The sequence below is a fragment of the Meles meles genome, chromosome 9 (assembly GCF_922984935.1).
Source record: "Meles meles chromosome 9, mMelMel3.1 paternal haplotype, whole genome shotgun sequence".
NCBI classification, from domain to species: domain Eukaryota; kingdom Metazoa; phylum Chordata; class Mammalia; order Carnivora; family Mustelidae; genus Meles; species Meles meles.
The window spans coordinates 34,615,241-34,643,203 of NC_060074.1; the positions used below are offsets into that span (position 1 = coordinate 34,615,241).

Here is a 27,963-nt window from a genome sequence, read left to right on the forward strand (position 1 = left end):
TGAGATGGGTCCCATCTCATTTCATTTCCTCTTTATTGGCCATCTCTTGGACTTTTCTAAGTCTGATCATACTTGTCCCTTAGTTATTGTCCTAATAAGGTTTCCTCAAACTTGCAATACTGGTTGACATTTTGGGCCAGATCATTTTGTAGAGGGCTGTCCTGGGCCCTGCAGGATGCTTAGCAGCTCCTCTGCCTCTCCCTGCACACATCCCACCCACTGTGACAGCCACCAATGTCTTCAGACATTGCCAAATGTCCTTTGGAGGGTGAGGGGAGGAGGGAAAAATCACTCCTGCCTGAAAAATCCCTGGTCTAAATCCTAATTTCCTTGATGATGGCTTTCAGGTCCAGTGACCTTCTGGCAGATAATGGAGGTTGCTCTCCAGACCAGGGCTAGCTCCTCTTGAAAGCCAAGTTGACAGTCAGTTGCTTGGAAGAACCTCAGGGCTACTGGCCTTCCAGTCAGTCCCCTGTCTCACTTATCCATACCTCAAAATCCCATTCCTGGAATTAATCTGGGTCTGGGATTCTGTTTCTGTTCTAGGCTGTCCTTATCAAAGCACAGATATCACTTGCTAGAAAAAGATCTGAAGCATTATCTTCTTCACTAATTTGGATTTCATAGAGCCCAAAAGGCAAGCATATTTCAGCAGCGTGAAGAAAATAATTGGGAGTGTTGTATTTGCACTTGTGGGTATGATCACTGGGCTGGAGTCTGTGGGCCTCTGTGTGGTTCCTGGCCTCCCTGCACACTTGCTGTGGGTCTCTGGACAAGTTACACAACCTCTCCGAACTTGAGTTTCCTCACATGTAAAACGAGGATAACCATAGCACCTACCCGAGTGAGTGCTGTGAAGCTTAATCAAAGAATATTTATAAGGAGCTGAGCACAGTACCTGGAGTAGAATAAATGCTCAGTGGTTGTTAGCTGTAAGTTTGATGAGGAGGCAGTTGTGTTCAGGGGGTAAGTGATCATAGCCAGCTGCCACCATGTTCAGGGAGCAGATGTTTGCAGATGTTGGTGTACTGAACAGCAGAAAGAGTGGAGGGTTGAGGATGAGAAGGATACCAGCTTTAAAAGTGGCAGTGAAAGGGAAAAGACATTCCAAAGTGAAGGGAGTGGCCATAAGACCCTGTTGGCCTGGATGTGGACAATTAGGCAGAATGGCCCCTCCTCCAATGCGCACTGGATCCTTCCACAACTGACCCCTTTGTTCTCGTTGTGCCTGGCAACCCTGCACATTTCATTTTAGAATCCCCACTGTGCACAACTACAAAAACTTCTAATTATCCTATTTATGTCATCTTCCTTCATCCCACACAAAAGACCCAAACGCCAAGGAAGTTAAGAAAGCCAAGATTTAACCACTATCATACGCTTTTTTATCTTTTCATGGTTACTTTTCTGCCCAAGCAGGACTGTAAATTCCCAGAGCAATAAACAGTATCGTCTTTATGTCTACACTGTGCCGGGTCCGGTACTGGCATGCAGCAAATACCAACATTATAATTACCAATTTGATGTTGTGAACAGGAGAAAGGGGCACTGCACTTTGTTTTTCTCTGTCCTCGTCTCTCTCTTTCCACGACTTTCCAAGGCCACAGCAAGGTATTGGAGTACACTGACGAGGAGGCATTTAATCTGACTTCGCCCTCTTTTGCAAGAGTGTCACAGATTAGGGAAGGAGAGCCATTACCTAGATTGTATCAAAAGACCTTTGGTGGCATTGAAGATTGGCATCTCTCTTGCTTTGATTGGCCTTCAGGGTTATATTTTCAGTAAGCAGTTCTGAATTTGTGTTCACTTCTTATCTTTTGGTGTCCATAACTACTGAGTGGAGACTGTTGTTTGTAAATCATTTCTTTTGTTCTGGCCAAGTGCATGTGTGCTCACAGTGAGAAGAGCCTGGTTGACAGACAGGAGGCCTGTGTTTCAGAATCAGTCCACTTACTGAGAGTCCAAGTACCTTGGGCAAGACAGTCACCTCTCTGGACCTCATTGTCCTAAACCTTTTTTTTGGATCTCTAAAATTCTGTGTGTGTGTGTGTTTAATAAAACAATTTGTATTATCCATTTTCAGATAGACTAATGACTGGGCTGAGAAAATGAGGTTTTTTTTTTTAATTTTATTTTTTACCTTAAGTGCTACTTGGAAAAGAAAGATAAACTGCAATCAGATGCCTTTCTCCATATCCAGGCCAGATGGCAAACCCAGAGAGATGCTACCTGTCCCTTGCTCCCGGTTCCCAGATAGATTTCATTTCAGAAGTAAACAGTTGTGCCTTCTCACTAGATGATATTGTCCTTGACATCTTTTACAAACAGAGCACTGAAAAGAATTTTGGCACTGTTTTCACACCCACTTGTTTTACTGATATTCCTTGATTTTCCTGTGGGGGACATCTCATCTATCCCTTACCTTCCAGAACACGTCAAAGAGGGGCTCTGACTCTGCGTGGGCTGGTGCCTTGAGAAGAAGGACCCAAAGACAGAAAATGTGATTTATATCAAACACTGCCCCAAGTCCTGCACACTGTGGTTCCTGAGACCTTCTCCCTCCTGTGCTGATTAAGACCTGCTGTTGAGTTCTGCCTTCAGTCTGATGCGCTTTCTCCAACTTTGTACTTCATTCCCCTTGGCTGAGGCAAAGCCCTTCTCTTTTTGCAACCATGTTACATTTGCAACCATTTATTTATTTCCTCTGAAAATACGTAAAGATATTGTGCTAAGTATTTAGGATCACTGGAAAAATAAAACAATTTCTTTGTCTTTATAGAACTGTAAAGAGAGGGTTTGGCAAGTGCTGCAATGGAAGGTTTACATTAGAAACTACAAAAAAATCAGGGGCACCAGGGTAGCTCAGTCATTAATTGTCTGCCTTCTGCTCAGGTCATGATCCCAGGGTCCTGGGATTGAGACTCACATGGGGCTTGCTGCTCAGCGGGTAGCCTGCTTCTCCCTTTCAAGCTCCCCCTGCTTGTGTTCCTTCTCTCACTTGCTCAGTCATAAATAAATAGAATCTTTAAAAAAATACTAAAAATCAAACAGAAATCTCATTTTCCCCCAAGTATCTTTTTTTAAAGATTTTCTAAAATTTATTTGAGAGAGAGAGAGAATGAGTTTGGGGGAGGGCAGAGGGAGAGGGACAGCAGACTCCCTGTTGACTGTGAAGCCTGAAGCACTGCTTGATCCCAGGACCCCGAGGTCATGACCAGAGCCAACGTTAGGCACTTAACCAACTGAGCCACTCAGGTGCCCCTCCCAAGCATTCTTTTAAGCACTAAAATCAAACAAGCCAACACATAAAAAAATAAGCTCATTACCTTTCTTTCCACACACCATTCCACATGACCTTATCCTCAGGTTAATATCACCATCTACCTGGGTGATAAAATCAGGGACAGGATACCCATTTTCAACTTCTCTTACTTCTCATCTGCATAACCAGCCCATCACTAACTTCGAATGATTATATATTTTCTCTTGAGCATTCCTGTCATTACAGTAATTTTCCTACCTGATGCCAGGTTCGACCATGTTATTCCCAGGCTCAGAAGTCTTAAACAGGCTACCCAATTGACAACATTAGTGTTTCCCAAGCTGTGCTCTAGAGCTTTCGGATGTGCGAGTCAGTGCCCTTTTAAAGAGACATCCAATGTCAAATAAACTTGAGAAACAGTAGCTTGAGCAAAGCCAAACCGGCGTCCTCCCTAAAGAACGGCCCAAGGCTTTCCATTTCCAACGTGCAATGTGACCCTCTTGAGGCGGGTGTACTAGCCAATATTTCCCACATGGATTTTTGCACGGATGCATTTTCTTGCAGAATGCCTTATATTCCCTGACACACGGTCTGGGGAATGGTCTCTGCAATGCTGCAAATGCAGTGAGACACCCCGGGGAGATAGAATATAAAACACTTTTTTTTTTTTTTTTCTAAAATATTTTCAAAAGACGAAATGATACTGGCATCTTTTCCAGGATAGATGGAAATTGTAGGCGTTTATGTGAAGAGGTCTGAACTGGGACAGATGCCAGGTTGCACCGGTGCTAAAACGAAAGGAAGGCAGCATGGTGGCTGGTTGCCAGGGCGACTGTGGCCTTGGGGGTAAGATCGTTGGACCTCTGCCAGTTTGGGCTCTTCTCCTGCCCCAGAGTGGGCGCCAGGTGTCATCCACCTGGGAGACCAGCAATGACAATTCAGAGCAGCATAACCAAGATACTCGTACACAGCTGCAAGGGAGACACATAACTTAAATAACTGACATAATTTGCTTACACTGGACAAAAGGTAGTATCTATTTATGTACATGGCTTTTGGTTTCTTGGGCCTCTGTGAAATCTCAGCCTAATAGGATCAGGCAGGGACAGATTTTCATGGTTGTGTAGAAAGCACAGAATAAGCACTGTTCTCGGCATGGAAAATAATTCATGACCCAGTTATGGTGAAAATATGGGACATCTGAATCCTCCCTCCATCCCTGCAGTAGCTGGTGAGACTCCAGTCCGGTTTGTAAGCAGAGTTCTACAAGGATTTATTGCTTTCGAGGCATTAGTTTCCATAGCTTCGACTTGCATTATGTTGCTGAAAATTAAGTTAAGGGTCGGATATTCATGACCTCATTCCCCTTTGATATTTTTATAGCCAAGAAAGGATTGTCTGACTTAGTATTATTTAATTGTACCCGTGGAAATCTTTCTGAATTAAGAGTCAGAAATCTAAGAAATCTAAGTATGATCTTTAACCATACACTTCCATTAACGTCAGAATTGTTTGCCACTCCTATCACTCAAACATGCTGTCATGTGTTGCAGGCAGTGGAGTCCTCACTGGCTCAAGCTGGAATGCTGAATTAAAGGGAAGCTCTCATAAAAACTTACGGGAGTGGGCGCCTGGGTGGCTCAGTGTATTAAGCTGCTGCCTTCGGCTCGGGTCATGATCTCAGGGTCCTGGGATCGAGCCCCGCATGGGGCTTTCTGCTCCGCGGGGAGCCTGCTTCCTCCTCTCTCTCTGCCTGCCTCTCTGCCTACTTGTGATCTCTCTCTCTGTCAAATAAATAAAATAAAATCTTTAAAAAAAAAAAAACAAACTTACGGGAGGATGACAAGCAGACAGCCAATGACTCAACTTGGTTCCCCACTGAAGTTTTCCTGTCACTAATGTTTTCTGGGGTTTTTTGGCCACTCATGTTGTTAAAATATTGGAATTAGTTGATAGCATTTTAAAAAAGAAGATTTTACATAAAATCTCTGGCCACTGGCTTCTCTTAAAAAAAATTCAAGATCTGATGATATTGATCCTACCTTTGGACATGGGAACAATGCCCAGATGGAACAGTGGCCACACCCTTTGTGTGGGCCATGCATTCTTTAATTTACCATGATCCCCACAGCTCCTATCTGTCTCCTTGTCTAGGCTGTATGTCCCAAAAGTGTTTGGGTTGAAAGCCCTTGACTTGAAGTCACATTCAACATTGTGTCTTTCAGTAAGGCTGTTGTAACTGGGAATCTGATCTAAGCCTTACTTGATCCAGATCTCTACATTTAACAAGCCTAAAGATTTCTATGGCCAGTATATTTGCAGTTATTCCAGGTCTATATGAGATGAATAATTTACTCCTGGGGTTTCTCCAAATGGGAATATGCACCAATATCTTATTAATACCATGTAGTAATAAAATTGTGTTTCTGTTCTCACATTCCTACCAGAACATCCCCTCCTTGAGTGATTTGACAAGAGAACATTTCTGGCATTAGTTAAGCCATAAAAAGGATGAGCGTACACTACATTTCTTCTTTAACTTTTCAAAATCAGAACCATTTTGGGGCTTGTGTGAAAAACTGGTGTGGCAGTTAATGGCATGGTTCAACACCTCTTCATGTAAGTTATGGGAACATGACACCAAGAAAAAACCTTTAAGAAGTAACAAAATATTTAGTTTAAAAGAGAAAACAGAGGTGTGTGGGTGGCTCAGTCTGTTAAGCATCTGCCTTCAGCTCAGGTCATGATCTCAGGGTCTTGGGATCGAGCCCTGTAACCCTGTGTAGGATTCCTTGCTCAGTAGGAGGTTTGCTTCTCCCTCTGCCCTTCTCCCCTGTTTGTGTGTGCATGCTCTCTCTCTCAAATAAATGAGTAAAATCTTTAAAAAAATAGAAGAGGAAACAAACATTCTTTAAATGAAAAATCATAAAAGCCTTTATATAAGAGGTTATCATGATATTTCTAAGTTATTTATCTATACATCTAAAATTATCCCCACCATGCATTTTTAGAACATATCAGATCTGGATAAGAAAGTCAGCACCTTGTTCAATAAAATAAGGATGGCAGATCATAAATAATCTTCAAGACACTTGATAACTCCAAAACTCTATTATGTTAGAAGAGTATAGCTATGAAAGATGGACAAATGTTTCCATTTCTTCTCTCCATTTATCCTTGGAAAATTATGAGAATATCATTGCTTTTTCTTCATATAGCCTCCCTGTACTGGTAATCATCTAAGTCGTGATGAAAGACTGCAGGAGTATTCCAAATAATTTAGCAATTTCATTGTACTATTTCCAGATATGCTATGACCGCATTTTTCTTCACGTTGAAAGATGGTCAAGAGAGGATTCTGCCATACTTCACACTCTCTAGCAACATGCAGCTGTAGTGACACTTTTCTTATTAGTGTCAGAGAAGATTATTTAGGAATAGGCTTATCGCAGGAATCCTCCCTCTAAAGTACCTACACCATTTTCTTGGCTTTTCCATCATTTCCACAGTCAGGGTTTCCCTGCTAGAATGGTTAAAGTCAGGCAGAGAACCACCCCTAATATCCCCATCTATCTCAGTCAACTACCTTTCTGGCCTCTGATCTCAACATTAAACCACACAACTTTTAAATTGTCCTAGGAGTATAGTCCAAATATGATGCCAAGACTTTGTTTGCTGACATCTTTTGTATTCAGTGACAAATGCTTATAGCTTAGCCTCACTGTTCCAATAGTCAGCTGGACCGTACACCAAATTCTGCCCTCTGAAAAAGAGAAGAATGAAAAAATGTAGAGAATCAGGGAAAAGATGAATATCAGGAGGAATATGGCATTACTCCCAGCTTTTCTCAAACTGTGAAGGACGAGTAATTTAAAAAGCTTGAAATAGTGTAACTATTGAATGGGGTATTTTTATTTCAAAACAATAACACAATAACACTAACAACAGGAGGGGTTGAGAAGGGAGAAAGACAAAGTTATAGTGAATTTCTGTAATTCTCCAGTGTAGGTACAAGCCCATTTTCCCCTGTATTATTCTGATATATGATTAACAAGGGGAACAATTAGCAACTTCCCAGCTTGGATTTAATCCTCTTATTATAAAATTTAATAAGGTTGGGCTTGCACATTGGGAACACAGGTCACTCCTATAGTTTTTTTTTTTTTTTTTTCCAGGAAAGGACTATTTGGCTCTGGAAGGTATCTAGCATCTTAATCCAAAACTTATTACTTTCGTAATGCCTGGGAAGCAAGGTTTAATGTCTAAATAGTGTTGGGAGATAATATAACATTCACACCCATTGATAGCCGAGGAAAATGGGACAGGGATGTTCAAGAAGGCAAGGAGGCACTTCAGATGTGTGTGTATGGTTGCTGTGAAATCCAGCTGGATGGGTCTCAGGGACCTAAACATTATTTGTTTCAGAATCATCCTGCTTTTACAGTTTGGTGTGAAATTCAAAGAGGTATTTCCTCCATATTACATTTTCAAAGTATCTATTTCAAGTTTATATTTGAAAGGACTAAAATGCAGGATGCTGAGGGTTAGACATAAAACCTCTTGTGGGTGTTTTCCTTGGTAAAATTGAGAGGACTACCTGTGTTCAGGCAGATGTAATTAAAAATACGTCACTGAATTTCAAATAAATTAGAAAAACTCTTTAAATGATAAGTTGCTATAAATACAAAAGCTATTTGATAAACAGTCAAAATTTAATATATCATTCATTTTTTAAATGCAAGTGATTCTTTAAGATAGCTTGATCTTTAAACAAAATCTCTTTGAAATAGATAACGCCTGGTTCATCAATAATTCTTTCTGGAGGACTTCTAGGAACATAGGAACCAAGGAGCCAGGAATCAAACATGATTTTTCCATAGGTTTAATTCTTGGCCTTCAAATATTTCTAAGAAAGAAGATTACTGGTTGTGAATATCATCAACAAATTAACATTTATATTTCCTCTTTCACAAATATGCCTTCAAGAAAGCAGAAATCCCTGCCTTTTATCTTTTATTCTTTCTTCTTTTTCTTCTCTCTTAAGAGGGAAGAATAGCAATGTTATAAGAACCTATACCCTACGGACACAGGAGTAGGAGAGGGAGAAATTCAGAATTAAGCGGATGGACATAAGGCTGTCCACTTTTACTGCCAAGTTATTTCTAGTGTGAATGTCCACAGCAAAGGTGCTTCTCCCTGATGGGTATGTCAATCCTACTGCATCAGATAAAGGGAAACAAGACAAGAACTTTTACTAATCAAATTTTTAATTGTTTAGAACAATATTAGTAATTATTAGGTTGTTTTTTTTAAAGATCAGATTTTAAAAAAAATGATCAGATTCTGGGGGCCTGGGTTGCTCAGCGGGTTAAGCCTCTGCCTTTGGCTTGGGTCCTGGTCTCAGGGTCCTGGGATTGAGGCCCGCATTGGGCTCTCTGCTCAGCGGGGATCCTGCTTCCCCTCTCTGCCTGCCTCTCTGCCTACTTGTGATCTCTCTCTCTGTCAAATAAAAAAAAAAAATCAGATTCTGGTTTGTGCATTTTCCTCAAAATATAATCATTCAACCTTCTAAGTGTATGGAATAAATGGCCTATCCAATGCCAAGTGCTTTAACTTCACAGTGGACAGAGTTTGAGACCTAGCCAGAATCCCAAAAGTGCTCAAATTTCCTATTGTGTAGAAGACGGAGCCGAAATTGGCATATAGGAGTTATGAAAGTAAATGTTTGCTAATTGCATACCTAAAAAGAGGTACGGCTAAGCACTTTTCCATGGCAAGGTCAATGTTCTGACTCAAGTCTGCAATTTGCTTTTCTGTCCTCATCTCCCAATATGATCCTTATATAATCCATAACGCAACCCTGCTTGGATGGATTCTTGTCTTCCATTTCCCTCTGATGAAATCTCATGGCACTTGCTTCATGCTACTCTTGTGGCAATTACCTATTTCTCTTTAGGTTGTATTCACTTAGTACAAGCCAACTGTCCTATTGCTGGGGCTATCTTCCTAGATCCATAGTTTCTTAATTACTTTCCTATCCTTGAGAGAGCATAGTATCAGAACTCTCATGCAGCAGGTGCTCTATGATTATTAAGAATTTAACTGTCTGCTCTAAAAGTTCCATATAATATGTTTAAGTCTGAAGTCTAAAGCACCATTTCTCAAGAATGTATTTCAAAGGGCATAAAGAAGAAACTTGAATTGTACTCATATACACAGGAAGGGCCCCAGACAGCATAAAAAACTAGAATATTCTCCTCACAGGATTATTTCAGAGAAATAATTTTTGATCTAACCATGTTTCTTTTATATATATATATATATATATATATATATATATATATACATATAAACTTTTCAAAGAGCCATCTTTAAGTGCCAAATGAAATGCTAATTTTGGAAATTGGAATGTATTATTAATCATGTCGTTGTGGCTTCCAGTGAATGTAATTACTTACTATCTATGGCAGAATTGAGCTAATTGATTAACGTTACCCTGTGAAAACATAAGTGGGCACAACAGACTCTCTGACGCCTTCTGATAGTTGGCAAACAATGAGGGCTGAGCCTATACATCATCCACTCTCAGCCTGCTCTTTCCCTCCAATTCTTTTGAAAGACATTTCTGAAGAGCCTGCATATTCCTGAGCCGTAAAAATTACGTGGGCAGCTAGGGAAGCACAGACAGATGATGCTGGGTCATATCTCCAGCTCTCTGCTTGAGACTCACTATAGCTAGATTCGAAGGCATGGCCTCTTTGCCTTGGCACCATTCTACACATGTTGTCTTGAAAATACAAAGTTAACTATTACACGGCCCTTTAAGGTTTATGTAACACTGAATTTCCATTTTTCTACAACTGTAAGCTCCCGAATATAGTTCTTGGAGCAACAAAAGAGAAATGTAGCTTTGCTCCTACATACAAATCTTAGGTGTTTATTTCCTCCTTCTGGACATCAATAAGACTACTGCCTCTGCTATGTGAATCCTAAAACTGATCATATAAGCTTTGAATTTTTTTAAAAAGATTCATTTATTTTAGAGAGAGTGTGAGCAGAGAGAGAGGCATAGGCAGAAGAGAAAGAATCTCAAGCAGACTACTTGCTGAGTGTGGAACCCAACTGGGTGCTCGATCCCAGGACCCAGAGATCAAGACCTGAGTCGAAATCAAGAGTCCAACACTTGGGGTGCCTGGGTGGCTCAGTCAGCTAAGCATCTGCCTTTGGCTTTGGTCATATGCTCCCCCCCCCCCCACCCAGCCTCTCTCTCTCTCTGTTAAATAAATAATCTTAAAAAAAGAGAGAGAGAGAGAAAGAGTTCAATACTTAACCGACTGAGCCACCCAGGCATCTCCTGATCATATAGGCTTTAAATCTGAGAAGTTGGGGTGCCCCGGGTGGCTCAGTGGGTTAAGCCTCTGCCTTCAGCTCTGGTCATGATCTCAGAGTCCTGGGATTGAGCCCCACATTGAGCTTTCTGCTCAGTGAGGAGCCTGCTTCCCCCTCTCCCTCTGCTTGCTTCTCTGCCTACTTGTGATTTCTCTGTGTGTCAAATAAATAAATAAAATCTTTGGGAAAAAAAATAAATAAATCTAAGAAGTTATCACACAGCATTCTTGAGACCAAGCAGAATAACTCTCATTGAAAAGATGCATAAAAATGCGAATGTGACAAAGAATATAACTGGCTCTATAACAAATTTCTTTGGACTAGACCTTAACAATTGCTGGGTTTATGGGCCAATTATGTTTTATTGAGGTTATGAAAAAAAACATGAATAAACCCTTCAATGCCAGCTAGCTCATGGATATAAAACTAAATATCATCCTAAAGCAAATATTCAAGTAAAAAATAAAGGCTCACATTCAACCAAATCTGTGATGAATGAGGCAGCAATCATCGATATATTTGGAAACTCCATTATCTCTAAAATCTTATAGGTCTTTAAGCAAGCAGGAGCTCATGAAATGATCGAGTCCGTTGGACATGAATCATTAGGGTCAAACAGATAAAATTCAACCTACCTTCTAATCTTCTCTAATATTAGAAAATTTGCCTTATAGACTTGATGAGCTACATAAGTAAAAATTTCAGTGTTTGCCCAATGGCTTGGCATCTGCTAGGATGTACCCCAAATATGATTTTATAATGAGTTATCTGAAATTGCTATTTTATTTGGTGACTAGACAGAAAGTAGGTTACATCAGTAATTTTAACAGGTCTCCTTATCAAATTACAATAGAGAATTAAATAAAAATTTTGTTCTGTGCCCACACATCCTGGGTCTTGATCATGTTTAACTTTGTGATTAGAAAGATCTCTCTCTTTTTTGGGAAGGGGTGGAAAAAACTTTTATTTTCATTTATTTTTAAAAAATAATTAATTTAAAAATTTACATTCAACTAATTAACATATAGTGTATTATAAGTTTCAGAAATAGAGTTCAGTGGTTCATCAGTCTTATATAATGCCAAAACCTCATATTTTGTTACAAAAAAAAGAGAAAACTGTAAATAGGTGTTACTAATGACTGTAGGATTGCAGCAGAGTGAGGGAATGTGTGGAAGAAGTCTGAGTAAAACCCCTGAAACGTTTTCATTGTTTATCTTATTACTGACATGCAGTATTTAATACTGTTTGCATAGCGTTTACTTCTTTTACAATTCAAAAAGTACAAAAAAGAAGAACCAAGAAGCTTTATTCAGTCTTGGTTTTTCCTCTTCTGCAACTGCCATTTTCTAATACCTATTCATTGTCCATTTGGGACAAAGATCTTAAGAAGAACCACAGGCTGAATTTTGAGTGGATTCATCTAAATCTGCACCATTGAACATGGAGTCAGGTAGCCACCAAAAAAGTAGAACAGTGTTAAGTTATGACCATGACCATGTACCTAAAAAATAGTATTTGTTAGGAAATCAAGCATGTGTGAAACAACAATGGCAAGGTGAAAGCTAAGAGAAAATGATGTTTAGTATTTTTACTGACTGAAATAATTCCCATGTGGTATTTCAGGAAGAGCGCCAGAAAATAACCTCTAGAAACCATGAATAGTTTAAGCTTTGGATTCGTTAAACTATAAGAATATGAGTCTGAGCCGGAAAGAATCTAAGGCAGGGCATGTTCTGGGACTAAGTAAGTAAGCCCTTCTCTGCCAGAAAGGGCTTTGCTACCAAAGTGTGAAGCCTGGAGCTCACCTCCACCCAAAGGTCTTAACCTCCTATAACCTACCCAGCCCCCATTCTCAATTTCTTGCTTCCTCTGTGGTCCTGAGCACATCACTTCTTTTAATCCACTTGGTATTAAGAAATCCACTTGGTACTGAAGATTTGGCATTTTCTGTGAAATGGTGATAAATCGACATTTATTGCTAGAAGGTAAGAGATTAAATGAAAATCTGTCTGCCAAGATTTAGGAATTTAACAAAAAAATTTTGACCTCACTGGCTTTATCCTCACAAGGTTCTAAGTACAATAATAGATTCAGTGCTGGATGGCTAATTAAGATAGTAGATTACTTTTTCCATACACACTGGGCTCCATTTAAACCTTTGGTTCCAGGCTAATGGATATACCTGAGTCCATACCCAACTTCATGCCAATAAGGCATGCATCCATGTAATCATGAACTATGCTTGTATGGATACAATGGCTCTGTGTGTTTAAATGCAACACAAGGTTACAAGTTTCTTTGCAGAACAAACGGAGCCAGAGACATACATGTACCTCCAAATCTACCCACACAAACCTCAACCATACTGCACTGGAAGGCTGGGAGGGTAAAATGAAAGCAGGGCTTGCCAAATGCAGGCGGTAAAGCCTGCAGGGAGGCCCAGTGTCTTCAGCAGAACCCCAATACAAAACTTTCCAGCTGCCATTTCTTTAATTCTCCTGGTCTCAGTTTGAGATTGTGTTCTCTGCTCTCCCCAGAGGGTTTTCTCAATGAGCAGTTGTCTGAAGAAGTAGCAGTTTCCCCACACTGAGGGCAGAGGCTGCTTCTGGTACTTCTTAATTTACATAGCAAAAATGTCCACAATCCTGTTTCTCCTTTCGATCCTTCCATCTTCGAAGAAGTCATCTAAAGTCTTGATGATTTTTTCAGTAATTTTAACACATCTGTAGTGAAATATATTTTCCCCAATAACAGATTGGAAAAGCACCTGAAAGATAGCTTAGGTGATCCCAAAGGTGCTTAGTGTTTTGTGATGAATCTATGCACAGTTTGTAATATATTTTCATGTTAGCTGTGCCCAAAAAGACATACTTGGGATCAGACTCTCTCTCCCCCACTTCTTTGCAGATGAGTCTCCAGGGCTGTTGGTCAAGACAACATTTATAGAAATGTTCACGGGTTCATTTGCCTGTCTGTCCCAACAAAAGCCTCCCCTGCCTGAGGATGTCAGACCCTGAGGATGATTCCGCCCCAGTTCCCTCAGTTATAGACCTGCCACTCTCTATTCAATAATCTCAGAGCTCGGAGAACAGCATGGTTATATACCATCTTTAACTCAAAACCCATCAGCATTCTTTTTCAACGTTCTTTGCCCACAACAGTGTGGGCAAAAATGGGACAAAATATGGCACCTATGAAGAACAGAGAGATTTAAGGAAATAAAAATTAGAGTATGAAAGTGACACAGATGGGAATGCCCCCTTGTTTTAGAGTACAAAAGCAGACTCATTTTAAAGCAGTCCTTACAAAAAGACCTCTTGACAACCCAGTGCCACTTCTAGTTGAAAGAGGGAAAAAAACAAACAAACCACATTTCACACTTCATTTCTCTCCCTGCTCAGTGAGTTTCTTCCTCACTTACATCTCTCTTTGTCCTTGATCTCCATCTCTGCATTTTGGTTCACTTATTTCCTCCAGGAGCTTTCATTTGGAGAATGTCTTGGTTCACAGGCTTTTTTCACTGAGTCCCCTTTTTTGAATAACTTTTTTTTTTTTTTTTACTTGATGAGTTTCTTAATATTCTAGCTTCCTTATCGGGTAGAGAAGTGAAGAACCGTCATGCATACCAAAACGTCTCCTTAGAATGAACACAAAATAATAAACAGGGCATGTTTTCATGTAAAGAAGTCATTAATTTCTACGAGGCAGGTGGGCAGTAGGTATTTTGTTCATTTTACACATGAGAAAGAGGCAAAGTGCCTTAGTGTAGTGGGCATTACGCTGCGTGCTTTTCCTTACTATTCGTTTAGGTCAATGGTCCTGTGAGGATCCATTACCATGCTACAGGGCAGGCCACTGAATTTCAAAGAATGCAAGGAATTCTCCCACAGTCCCAAGTTTTTCAAATGACACAAGTCTGACACCTAAGCCCAGGTTAACAGTTCTGTTTCTCTTACAGCATAGCATTTGGGAGTCAGAAACATACTTCTGTTCCCCACATAGAACTCTGTAAACTCTTTAATCTAAAGAGATTACAAGAAAGTGATTTCCCTATTTTATTTTTAACTCTACAGATTAACTGGAACTCCTTCTCTTTGTATTTAATTCTTAAAGAAATATTGAGAGAGTAGTTTAGAGCAAGAGTCCATTATTTATAGAATGGCAGAATTGGATTTCATCCCTGCAGAGATTTATTCCTCTAAAACAATCAGAAAAAAAAGCAGAAACTGGATAAGATTGGCTTTATTACTGATGTTAGTATTTTGCAGTCCGCATATATGTGGTTTCAGCTGAAACTGCACATATACTTTGGAACTACATCATCCTTGGATTATGAGGATGGAATAGTATATAGTTAAAAAGAGTGCATGTCTCTCCTTTGAGACCCAGGCAATGTCCTTGTTCTACCACCATCTCTTCTACAAATCACAGATATCAATTTGTCTCTTTGGCCCTGACGTCCACCTTTCAAGTGAGGCGAGAATTCTATGATCACCAATTCCTAATATTTCATTTCTCTGTATAATCTATATGGAAAACCCTGGATTTTTAAGAAAAGACCCAAACAGTTTGCAATATTGGACACTGAGCAGAAGGATGTCCAGGCACATGATCTCAGACCTGGGTCAACAGAGGCAGGGGGCAGGTAGGTCCAGTGGGAAAGGAGAGCAAGTCTAGGCTGCTGGAGAGGAGAGGAGGGTGGAAATGAAGAGGTGGGCATGCCTGGGCCGCAAGGAAGTTAGAGGTTTGACAAGAGCCACACTGGGCTGCTCTCTGACTTCATCTCTAGCCTGGGTAGTATTTTCACTTTTATTTTTTGTGTTTTTGTCTGTTTGACTCATTTGCCAATTTGACAGGGGTGACATTTATGCACATACATTTTTAATTCACCTCAAATCTTATTAGTGGATATTTTTGTTTCCACTGCCCCTCCCTACATACTTTAAAGAAATTAAATGGTTTATTTTGTGTAGTTTCGTTTTGTTTTAATCAAAGAGACAAACACCCATGCAGAGGCAATAGAGCATACACTGATAAAGGCAGGCGGAAGCGTGCACCACTCATCGCTCTGGTGTTTTAAGAGAGGCAGGTGGTGTAATGGGTACAGGCAATGACTCTGGTTCAAATCCCAGTTAAAGTCCTTACTGAATGGGTGACCTTGGGCAAGGTCAGTAATTGCTCTACATGCACTGTACAAGGCAGCAACCACTAGCCATAGGTGGCTGCTGGGTGCCTGAAGTGTGGTTAGTGTGATTGAGGAAGTGAATTTTTCACGATAGTTAATTTTAATTAATTTTGATTTAACTCTAAGAACTGCTGCTCTCTATCTAGTCATTTGAAAAATGTCCAACTAGCTTTGAAATAACTGAGATATGTGAATTTACCCTTTCAACTAGTAAATTTTATGAAATCTAAATACTGAACAAGTACTTGGGATAAATATTTAGTCTCCAAATTGAAATGTGTTACAATCAATAATACATATTGAATTTTGAGGACTTACTATAAAAACATATAAAATATCTCATTGATAATTTTAAATGGACTATATGTCAAAATAATAATAGTTTGGACATATTAAATAAAATATATTATTAATTTCATTAAAATTTTTTAAAAAAATACAGCTCATAGGAATTTTTATATTATGTGGCTTGCATTATATTTCAGTTGTACAAAGCCACACTTTAATATCTTCTTCAACGATACAAGAATAAAAACAATTTCCTCCGTTGGTTGTTGTGGCAACAAGAAAAGATAACTGTGCGAAGTTCATAGTGAATTGTCTGACAAAGAGCTGGAAGTACTCACTAAAGAGCTATTATTTTGTGAACACTATTTCCATTCCTACTTTCTCTGACATAAAAAGGAGAGTTTGATGATATTCTGTGGGATAGTCAATCTGTTCCCCTCAAGTGCATGAAAACAAAGAAGGCCACTGATAACACAGAGGTATCAATGATAGGGTTGCTGATAACTTACCAGATAAATCCATATTTTGTTTTCACTTGCTGGATTTCTATTTTGTAAGCTTTATGACCCATAAGACATGGTGTACATGCATTCATTCATTTTATTCATCAAACCTTTCCCCGAGTATCTATTTCTAGAAGAATTGAGCTTCCATAATTTGGAATTATTAAGTTCTTTACCTGTTATAAATCTGCAACAGAAAATCTACTGACATCTAAAAATGTTGAAATAACTTTAAAATGACAAATAAGAAAACTAACACTACACTAGACGTGAACTAACTTGAATTTAAATAAAATTTGAAAAGAAAAAAATTGACTGGATACAGGTTTCTGCATCTTTAAGTTAATAATGTCAAATCTCCCTACTGAACTTAAAATCAGTTTCTTACTCTCTCAGTAACACCTCATGTTCTCCTTTTCTTTATTATTGTAGTGGTTTTAAATTCTAGTAATTTTTTTAAAATCTTGTATATATTTTTGGTTCCTTATCATTTTTAAATGTGGCATAATTTGGAGAATGGGAAAGATGCAATATTCCTTTATAAATGATGAAAGGGGAAACAAGAAAAAACTCAAAGTTAAATGTCAGAAGAGTAGCAGTTGGTGGATAACACAGAAGAAAATCTCAAACACACACAAACATTCTTCAACCATCTATTTGTGTGAATAGTCTATTCAGTAAGTATTGCAGTGTTCCAGGAAATAAACGAAATTTAAATTTCTATTTCCCTATATTCCGTGAAGCCCAAATTAGGTTTCCTTCAAGCAGTTTAATTCTTTTTCCTAAAATAACTCCTTGGAGTATATTACATTTGTGAACTTTTCTTTGTTTCGATAAGACAATAAAGGAAATCATAACAGCTAAAAAATTGACTTCTTACAAGGTTTTAGGAGCTATTACAGGTCTTTTACTTATATTCATTCATGGGATTCTTAAAATAATCCTATGAAATACTATGATAGGCAGAATAACAACACCCTTCCCCCAGCCACCAAGGGTGTCCGTGTCCAAAGCCCCAGATTCTAGGAATTTGTTATTTACAGGGCAAGGAGGGAAGTAAGGCTGCAGACGGAATCAAGGGTGCTAATCAGCTGGCTTCGAGATGGACAGAATATACTGGATTGTCCAGGTGGGTCCAGTGTAATTCTGGGATCCTTTGGTAGTGGAAGAGGGAGGTAGGAGAGTCCGGGCTCAGAGTGAGAGAGATGTCTGAAGATACCATGCTGTTGCTAGCTTTGAAGATGGAATAGGGCCAAAAAACAAAAGGCAAAAAACCATAAACAATAAAACCCCGAACAGATTCTCCCCTAGAGTCTCCAGAAAGGCATGCAACCCTGCCAGTTTCAGCCCCATGAGAGCCATTTTGGATTTCTGACTTCCAGCACTGTAAGATATGAATGTGTGTTGCTTTGAGCTACTAAGTTTGTGGTAATTTGTTACAGCAGGAATAGAAAACTGACAGAGATAGGTACCCTCTTTGTTCCCATTTTTTGGAAAGCCAAGGCATAGAGAATTTAATTTTTCAAAAGATTTTACTTATTTGTTAGAGAGAGAGAGCACAAGCAGGGAGACTGGCAGGCAGAGGGAGAGGGAGAAGCAGGCTCCTCACTGAGGAAGGATCCTGGGGCAGGACTTGATCCCATGACCCTGGGATCATGACCTGAGCTGAAGGCAGACACTTAACCAACTGAACCACCAAGGCATCCCAGGCATAGGGAATTTAAGTAATTAATCCAGAGATCACACAGAAAGCAAATGTTGTTTGGCTGTTAACCCTTGGCAAGTAAATCAAGTCAAGGTCACACATGGCATCCTCTCTCTCTCCTTCGCGTCTGTTTACACCTCAAGTTCCAGCTTCATTGCCACTTCCTATGGGAAACCTTCCTTGACCGTGTTGATGAGGTCGAATGCTCCAAAGATAAAAGTGGTAAGGTAGAACCCAACTTTCATGTGAAACACTTATTATGGTTACAGTTTAACATTTGTTCCAGTCCTTTCTGTCTCTGCCAGCAAACCGTAAGCTCCATGAGAGCAGAGCAGCGGCTGTCTGCTGCTACTCACACCTCTCAGACACAAGGGCCAGCTGTCGCTAAGTTGTCTACTGAAGTTTTGATGCCATGTAACCATGATGAATTCACTTGAGCATATTGAATTTGTTGAACATGGTAGTAAAGAATGAAATACATTTCAGCAGGATAAAGTAGATTATTGGAAATGAACTTCAAAATCCCAAACTGTCGCCCCTATTTAAGTAAAAAAAAAATCAGCTCCGTGGAAATAAAATTTGAGAAACTACAACAATGATCCAGAAAAAATTTGTGGAAGCATGGGAAAATGCTGTATTCATCATCAGTTTGCCAAAAGATGCATTTTGTCCTTAATTGTTATTCAGTGTTCACAAGATTTCATTGTATCAAAGCCTGGTACTTGGGGATTAAATGTACTCTTCTGGAAAGTACTCTTCTGGAAAGCAAAGAAACAAACAAAAACAAGTATAACCAGGCTTTTATATATTTGAATACTTTTAAAAGTTAAGGGACTTTTTATGACTGCTGATTTGTTGAGTCTATGCTTTTTCTAGTCATATGCCTGTATATTCCTCCTTGGTAATACACTCTTTTTAATTTTCAAGATATGGCCTCTCCGAAAGCACTCAGAGCCACTAAGAGTATAATGTTCTCTATATTTTTAATATATATTTATACCTATGTCTTTATGGTCAAATTTGCTAATTGTCTTTTAGTGAAAGTTTTTGCATACCCCACCACACCTGCTTTCCTGCTTTTCTTTGCCATTGTGGTGCCTTTAAATTTTAAACATTACTTTTTTAGATCCCATACATTTTTTCTTTGTTCCTTATTATTTCTAAATTTGCATTACATTCAGGGAGCTAGAAAGATGCAAGATCCTTTGGATGAGCTGATACCAGATGTAATCTGAATTTAGTAAGCCTTGGCCTCAAAGATTCGTGTGGCTAATTGGTAAGCCTCTGATCACATTCAATTAATTCTTATACCCATGGAGAAGCCATTCAATTCATTTGTCCATCTTCTGCGCCTTTGAAATTCAACTCAAAACTAGGTCACAAAGAAAAATAACTGCTAAAGATTCTCTGTGCTTTTAAGATCCACATTACACCATCCATGCAGACCTTTTAAAATCATACTCATCTCACAAGCTTCCTTTCCCCGGGGAATCTTATATTAGTAGACTCAAGATTCAACCCCACTGAAATGAAATCAGAACATTAATTCAAGATTTAAAAAGTGTTTGGAAGCTGTTTCTTCTTCACATATTTTTTCAAAAAGGTGACAGAGGGCAAAAATTAAAATCCCTTCAGTAATAAAGTTTTATTAAACTAGTACATTTATTATAGAATAAGAAGAGAGATCATTTTATTTCCTTGGAAATAATTCCCAGAGTATATTTCTCTCTGGTCCTTTATTGGTAGGACCCTCATTGGTGTCTCTTTTCTGGCCACACCCACCCACTCTCTTCTGGCCAATGTACCACCATTTTGGGGTGGGTATGGAACAAATAAGGTAAAATGCTGATTGATTTGAGAAAGAGAGAGAGCACACACGTGTGGGAGGGTCAGAGGTAGAGGGAGAGAGAGAATCTTAAGCAGACTTAGAACTGAGCATGGAACCTGATGCGGGGCTTCATCTCATGACATTTGAGACAAAAGCAAGAATGGGAGACTTAACCAACTGAGCCATCCAGGCTCCCCAGTAAAACCCTGATTTAAAATGGTCACCCAGAAGATAAAGATCTCTCATCAGCACACCGACCTAGAGTGGATCTCTGGTGCTCTAAATTAGCCAGTCTACCTATAAGCCTCTGGCTTTGACATAACACTCACTAGCTTACAAAATGATTCCATAAAAATAAACATTCCAGTTTTTCCAACAGACAGGATAGATAGTATCCCCCATTTAACAAATCTAGCTCAATGAATCAACACATCCAGAGAGACTTACGACTGACAGTGGCCTTCTGAGTCCAAATTTTGAATTCATCATTGAATCACAGCAGTTTTCAGACATTAGGAGGAATGGAAAGTGCCCAGGAAAAAAACCTGAATTCCTTTGTATGTAGTTAGGAAGAAGAGCAAATACACCACAAATCAAAGGTACAAACCAGTGAGTTACCTTTCTGGTTGAACCCACATCATCCACCAGAGAAAACTTTTCCTGTAGAGGGTAACTACTTCAGCCTTTCAGAGCCATTTATGGCTCTCTTGCATAGTCTTCTTTCTTTTTTTTTAATAAAATTTTACAACTGTGAAAAGCATTCTGACTTCACAAGCCATACAAAAACAGACTGAGGACAGGATTTGACCCAGGCACTGTAGCTGATCAGGGCCCTGGACCTGGCATTCCAGAGCCCTAACCAATGACCGGTAATGCAGATCTCTGGGCAGTAACTGAAATTCTCTGGCTCTGAAATGTTTATCATATAAGTGAACATCCTTGGCTCACAGAAGAGATTTCACCTCTCTGACTCACCACAAGTTTAGGCTAAGTGATTCCCCCTGTCTTTAACTAACACTAAAAATAAAGCCATGTCTGACTTGCTCTATACACTAGATCTTTGGTGTTCCCAAATTTCTGTGTAATGGTTTCTACTACTTAAAATTCTCATGGATTTTAAAAGTCTTTGACTTTTACGTTGAGACCCTGAGTCTTGTGTGTAGGAGCTGGTTATAAAGGCAGAGAGAGAGAGAGAGAGCAGCAGCCTGCCTGGCACTAGCTTCCTGCCCTCCTCCTCTGGTGTCAAGTCTACCCTCCAGTATGTGAACAGATAGTTGCTCTTTTGCAAGAGAGGGTGGCAGAGTGGGGAATGGGGGAACAGGACTTAAAATGGAGGCCAACTGCCTAAGAAACAGCAGATCTACATCAACTTCATTAGTGTCTGAGACCTTTAATGAAATATGTTATAAAGGAAGTTAAAAGATAATTGACAATAAGATTTGTTACTTCTCCCATCAGAGCAAAAAATTTTGAGTGAGAGATACATCAGCTTTGAAAGAGTTTCTTCTTTTTTTTTCCCAAGTTAAACTTGATTGCATTTTAATAGACCATTTTAATAGTCTCAGAGGTTAGGATTCAGGCATTCCTTGTAAATGCCAAAGACCTACAATAGTTTATTTTGATGTTTCCCAAGGCATTCCCTTTCCACTTTGGACCACACAGCCAAACTACAGTCAATGTCAGCCCAAAACTTATCTCTGTATGAATTCAGAACCTGGACTATAGAAGTGAGATTCTTGTATAATGAGAATAGCGAGATTCTTTGTATAATGAACATCTCGAGTACCAAAACCTTCCCAAGAGTATCCACACTCACAACTTCGTATTTATTTATTTATTGTAGTAGCTTTCTCCACCCTTAACTTACTTCTGGACGTTTCAATGAAGAGTTAAGTCGACAGCTTTATCAATGGAGCTTTTGATATCAAATACTTAAAAATTTCAAAGAATCAATAATCCCTATATTCAGTTTTTAGTCTATAAAATGAATTGAGCTGGGCACCACTGAGGCATAAAGCAGACCTAGCTCCTACCTATATGAGGTTTGCTGTCTACCTGTGAGATAAGAAAAATACATGAATACTATATAAAAATAAGCAATTAAGAGTTCAATGAATAGCTCGATATACGATTAACTGCAAAACCACACTGTAAGTATTACGGAAAACTAAAAGAGATCATTTATTCATTCATCAATCATTTAATTGGTACCAATGTTGTGTCAGACATTATATCTCCTCTGTAGACTGTGCCTCGGAACTCAGACTTGTATACCCAATTTTTTATCTGAAATCTCCATATAAGGACATTATATGGACAGACATTTCAAACTTAACATGTCTTATAGTGAACTTAGCTTCTCTCGCCAAATCTTCTCCTGCAGTCTTCCCCATCTGAAAGGCAACTCAGTCCTCTGGTGGTTAAGGCCAAAAAACAAACAAACCTAAACCCAAACCAAAATACCACATTTATCCCTGAGTCCTCTCTCTTTCTCACACTTTCTGTTGAATTTGTAAACAAACCCTATTGGCCCTACTTTTGAAATGTATTTGACTCCAACCACATCTCGCAACCTCAACAACTACCATTCAGGCCTTTGCTGGGATCACGTGATAGCTTCAGGATTAATGGTGACCCTGGTTCAACCCTGGACCCTCTGCAACCATAGATCCTGTCACCCTTCCAATCAAGGCCATTCAGACGAACAGGCTTACAGATCAGAGAGTACTTACAATCTACTAGACACGGATCTAAGCTCTTTGCAGGTATTACTGAATTCTCACAAGAACTTTACACTGTACAGACTATTACTCTCTGTGTTTTCTCAGTGGAGAAACAAAGTCACAGGGAGGGCAAGTCATTTGTCAAGATCACACAGCTGGCATGTCGGAGAGACAGGACTCAACTCCTGACATTCTGGCCCAGGGTCTTGGTTTCTGGGCTACCTCCCTCCAATAGCTTCCCTTCTCACTCTTGGGAAAACTCCCTCCAAGTCTTCATGATGGCCTTCATGATCTGTCCCCCATTACCCCAATGACCTCACCTTCTATTACTTCTCTTTGTCTTGCTTGGCCCCACTGGCCTTTTCACTGTGCCCCAGACATCCTCAGTGTCTTCCCAGATTAGCAACTTCCATCCTGGCTTGTCCTTCTGCTTTAGACATTTTCCCACAGACAGTGGCATGATTCACTTCCTTACCTACTTTGGGTATTTACCCAAATGTCACTTTTTTAGTTATTGAAGATCTCCCTTAACAGACATCTTAACTATTATATCTAGACGTGATCCTAAACCCTTAACATATATTTTACTTCATTAAACCCTTAAACCAGCTCTGGGTTGATGGGACTGTTACCCCCATCTTACAGATGAGAAAAAGAGAAATGTTAAATGATGTGGGGAAGCTCACATAGCTGATAAGTGATGAAGCCAAGATTCCAACCTAGAGGCTCTGGCTCCCAAGTCTGTTCTCTCTCTCTCTCTCTCATCCTCCCTCCCTCTTCCCACCCACATGCCGCACATACACGCACTTGCAACATACAAATTTGGTGTCTAACGGGTGATACAAAAATGAAAGAGAAAAAGAAAATCAGTTTGTTCAGAAGCTTAGAGCCAGAGTAAGAAGATGATTAGCTTATCAGTGTAAAGAAGGACAGGAGGTGAAGAGTGCAGATTCTCAGTTTCCAGAGCCATGGTTCTCTGGATGTCATCCATGGGGCTCCTCCATCAGAAGTGCTTGGAGGGGGCGCCTGGGTGGCTCAGTGGGTTAAGCCTCTGCCTTTGGCTCAGGTCATGATCTCAGGGTCCTGGGATCAAGTCCTGCATAGGGCTCTCTGTTTGGTGTAAAGCCTGCTTCCTCCAGTCTCTCTGTCAAATAAAATAAATAAAATCTTAAAAAAAAAAAAAAGAAGTGCTTGGAGGTGTTTGCTAAGAATGCAGATGTCCAGGCTGAACTCTACACCCTCTTAAATAGAGTCTCTGGGTCCAGAAGTCCAACGATTTGTTCATACATAAGAATTCCTAGGTGATTTTAAAGCACATGAAAGTTTTTGAACTGCTATCTTGAAGATAAGGAATAATTTCATTGACTTAAATTTGTACACTAAACATCACAATGCTAATATGGCATTTCCATAACAACAACATTTGGGAAATGTACTGTCAAGGTAAAATTTTGCAACTCAGGACAAGGATCTTGGGTGGGTTTGTTCATGGGTGGATTCCAAATGCCTAGAACAGTGACTGGCGCATAGTGGGTCACCAATTAATAGCTGTTGAATGCATGAATTTATAGAGGCCCAGAGGACACTCTTAAGATGCACAATGATTCTGTATGAGCATATTTTACTCTGAGTGGTCGGAGATTGCCATCAGACTTCTCATAAAAACTCAGTTATGTCCTTATTTCCTTAGCGATATGAACAGAGTGGAAATTATACTGCCTTTTGTAATCCTCGATCTAAGTATGACTTGAGGGTGTAGCATTTAGTAGCTGTGTGATGTGAATAAGATATTATCCAATCTTTCTGAAGCCATTTCCTTTACCAGTAAATTGATCCTCACTTGATTTAATGTCCATAAACTTATTATATAAATTAAAGGGATCCTTGAAAAAATAAGGCATTGTTATACTTTTTTTCTCAAATTTCTACCTGTCAAATTTTCTAGTTTAAGTGGTAAAACTGGGAGGGGCAGGAAGTTTAATGACTGAGATGGCATAAGCAATACACATTAACTATAGAATGTTACTGTCATTAGTAAGAGTTAAACTTGGGGGGAAGAATCTCAAATTCTTTTAAACTTAATTTGTGAAAAACTTATGGGACTAATAAGTATGACGTTATTCCCACATAGTATTTCCTCCTAGAGAAAATCACAGCCCAATAGTTCAAGAATAATACTGCCTTTTGAAAATCAAATAGTGATTTGTTGGAGAAGCTGCCACAGAATGGTATAGGTTAGTATTCTGTCACTCAAGACAGGCACAGCCCAAATCAAATGACTTTCATTTAAAAACTTTTAGTGTAACAGGTACTTTCCATTCATTATTTACTACATCCTTGATAGCTAAATGCTGAAATCTAAGAGGAAAAAGTCGATTGTGCTGAAACCATGCAACAGCTCCCCAATTTTTGAAACATTAGCACACCACCTCCATCCAAACATGCGATTCCAGTGACTAAGCAGATCTCTCCCTGAACCTCAAGTAAGAAAAGACGCTACCCTCTACTTTTTTCTTGCTGATAAAATGGGTGCACAAAGAGGGAGTAACATTGTCTTGTATAAGCAAAGCACAGACAGAAATGTTATTTGACAAATGGCAAGAGACAGCCTTCTAATTTAAACACCATGCATTCCACAAAATTCTCAAAAACTTTATTCTGATTTATGCTTAACTTAAGCATTTTTAAAGGCATTCCCACCTCCGGGTCAGAAATAAAAGTTCCAAATGCCTGGAAGTTAAGTCATTTAGCTCCTGACACCTATACAACTGGATTGGTTACATGTGATCAAAAACTATGTTTGGGGCTCTTCTTTCAAATTAGAGACACAAAATAAAATCCACTGAGACCAAACTCCTCAAGTTTTCTTTTTTTTTCTTTGCACAGAAGCAAATAACAGCACACAGAATGGGAGGCGGAAGAGAATTTCTAATAGACCGATAAATTGTACATTTCGTGACAGATCTCAGAGAAGGCTAATCAGCTCTGAATGATGGAAATCGTTTTAAAGATTTTCCCCACATTTTAAAGCACAGTAGTAAACTCTAGGTCACACATTTCTTTATCTCAAGCTGAACACCCCAAACCCTAAATTGCGACCTCATCTCTATAATAACAGTTCCATCCATTAAGGCTACTTTGCCACAAATACCATACCATGATGATGAGGGTTCTGGGTCTACTCATTTCATTGTCACTTTCCAGAGGCAAAATTTCGTGGGATGGTTCCTCTTGGCGTCGTCTACAAATGTGTGGACAGCTCCTCTGGACCACAGAACGAAAAGCTTGAAGCAGAACAATGCTGGCAGAGCAGCCCATTGCTGCATCTTGGATCCACAAAATAACTTCTATGTGGATGCTATGTTTGAGAAACAGTGGCTCCTTGTCCCTGAACACAGCCTACATTGCAGCTGCAGCCAGCTCACTCTCCAATCACTTCCTTGAGCTCTGATCATCTGATCACCGCCAAATAGCTTGGATGCAGAGATGGGAAAGATTTGATCCACTGAAACTGAACACGCTCAGGAATATTAGAGCATTTCGCCCAGAGAGTTATTTCTCAATTCATTTCAAGAACATGTTTCCTGTTCATTACAATGATTCTCTCCGATTCCAGTTTCAGAGGTCTGAATAAATATATCTTTTTCCCTCAGACACTCAAACAAATCACTCTTTTTCATACTAAGCAACTGAAAATCTAACTCCACATTGACAATTTCACAAGGCAAATGGGGGGTCCCATAAAGAGTGAAAAGGATTGTTTTCTTTTTAACTGTAAGCACTTCTGCAAGGAAATTTTGCTAGATACCTCACAAAGTGATGGGGGTTTTACTTTTCGTAGCTCCTAAGTCCAGAAATGAAATTGGTTCATCTGAGAAGCCGAGCCCGCCGAATCAGAACGACTTACCAAAAGCATGCACACATTAACCAAGCCCACGTGAGTGACACCAGAGTTACCCCTATGTGTCCCTTTCAATAGTATGGTTGTTCTGTTCCCACACACGCAGTTCTGCAGCCTAATACATTTTTATATTTACATAGGCGGCTTGTGGGGCTGAAAATATCTCTCTCACTGAAGTCACTTGGTGAGTTCTGCCAAGCTGACCTCTTAGAAAAGGCAGTTGTAAAGCAGTTTCACATCCTATCAATAAGAATTCAAGGCTTAAAGAAAGACTTTGAGGTCTTCGGTAGTTAAGAGTCTAGTATTTCCTGACTCCTGCGAGACTAGTCACTTAGGAGGGAACCAAAGAGATGCTTAGAAATCATGTGACCTGCTTGGAATGGCTTCAAGATCTAATGGTATACTGTAAGAGAATAGGACAACAGGGGATGCTTGCACTAAAAATATCTCACAGCAAATGGATTTTGCTTACAAATGAGGAAAGTATGAAATCCCCAGTAGGATTTTCAATGTCGGGATCTTTCTGTCAAGTTAATCCTTCCAGTGCAACTCTCAGGGATTCAAAGTAGAAATGTTTTCTTTGGTTTCTGGGCTCCTCAGTGCAAAGGGTATTTTGCAGGAAGTTTGCAGTAGGTTTGTTTTGCTATGAGGCGCGGCTACTCCAGCTCCAGCAAAGTCGTTCTCACAGAAGCGTCCTGCATGATGCTCAATTAGGCATTAATTGCTCAGTAATCTGTCACAACACAGCATTATTTAATTGGTATGTTTGCCAGAGAAGTAAAACATTTTTTTTTTCTTTTAAGAGGTACTGGCTGCCAGTAGTTTTTCATCTCCCTCTGTTTTGAGCAAACATATTTTAATGCTGCTGGAAAAAGAAGAAAAAAATGCTAATGGTGTTGGCAAGTCCCCTAACCCCTCTGGACCTTTGTCAGAATGCCCGGGTGCTAATCTAAACCATTTCTACTCCAAACAACTGGGACATTTATTGGAGAGAGGCTACAATGTAGCCTGTCTGGCTTGTGTGCACTGAAAAAAAAAAAAAAAAATATATATATATATATATATATATATATATATATATAATAGTGTCCACCAGAGACAAAGCAGGAAGTGGGCTTCCATGATTATGAAAGTGTCTTTTCCTTCTTTTTTTTTTCTTTCAAAGATTTTATTTAT

The 27,963-nt window shown here is 39.4% G+C and overlaps 1 protein-coding gene across 9 annotated transcripts in view; it reads right to left on the minus strand.

Moving 5' to 3' along the window:
- The window catches only part of DOCK10 (dedicator of cytokinesis 10), a 278,280-nt gene that overhangs the window by 189,879 nt on the left and 60,438 nt on the right, over positions 1-27,963 (minus strand). For 6 of the 9 annotated variants that reach the window (XM_046018401.1, XM_046018400.1, XM_046018395.1 and 3 more), the window contains exon 1: positions 26,043-26,218. The exons of the other annotated variants lie outside the window; for them this stretch is intronic. In XM_046018401.1, coding sequence (XP_045874357.1) covers positions 26,043-26,204 — 162 coding nt within the window. In that variant the 5' untranslated portion in view covers positions 26,205-26,218. Of the gene's footprint in view, positions 1-26,042; positions 26,219-27,963 lie in introns of those variants that run through there. 9 annotated transcript variants of the gene reach the window in all.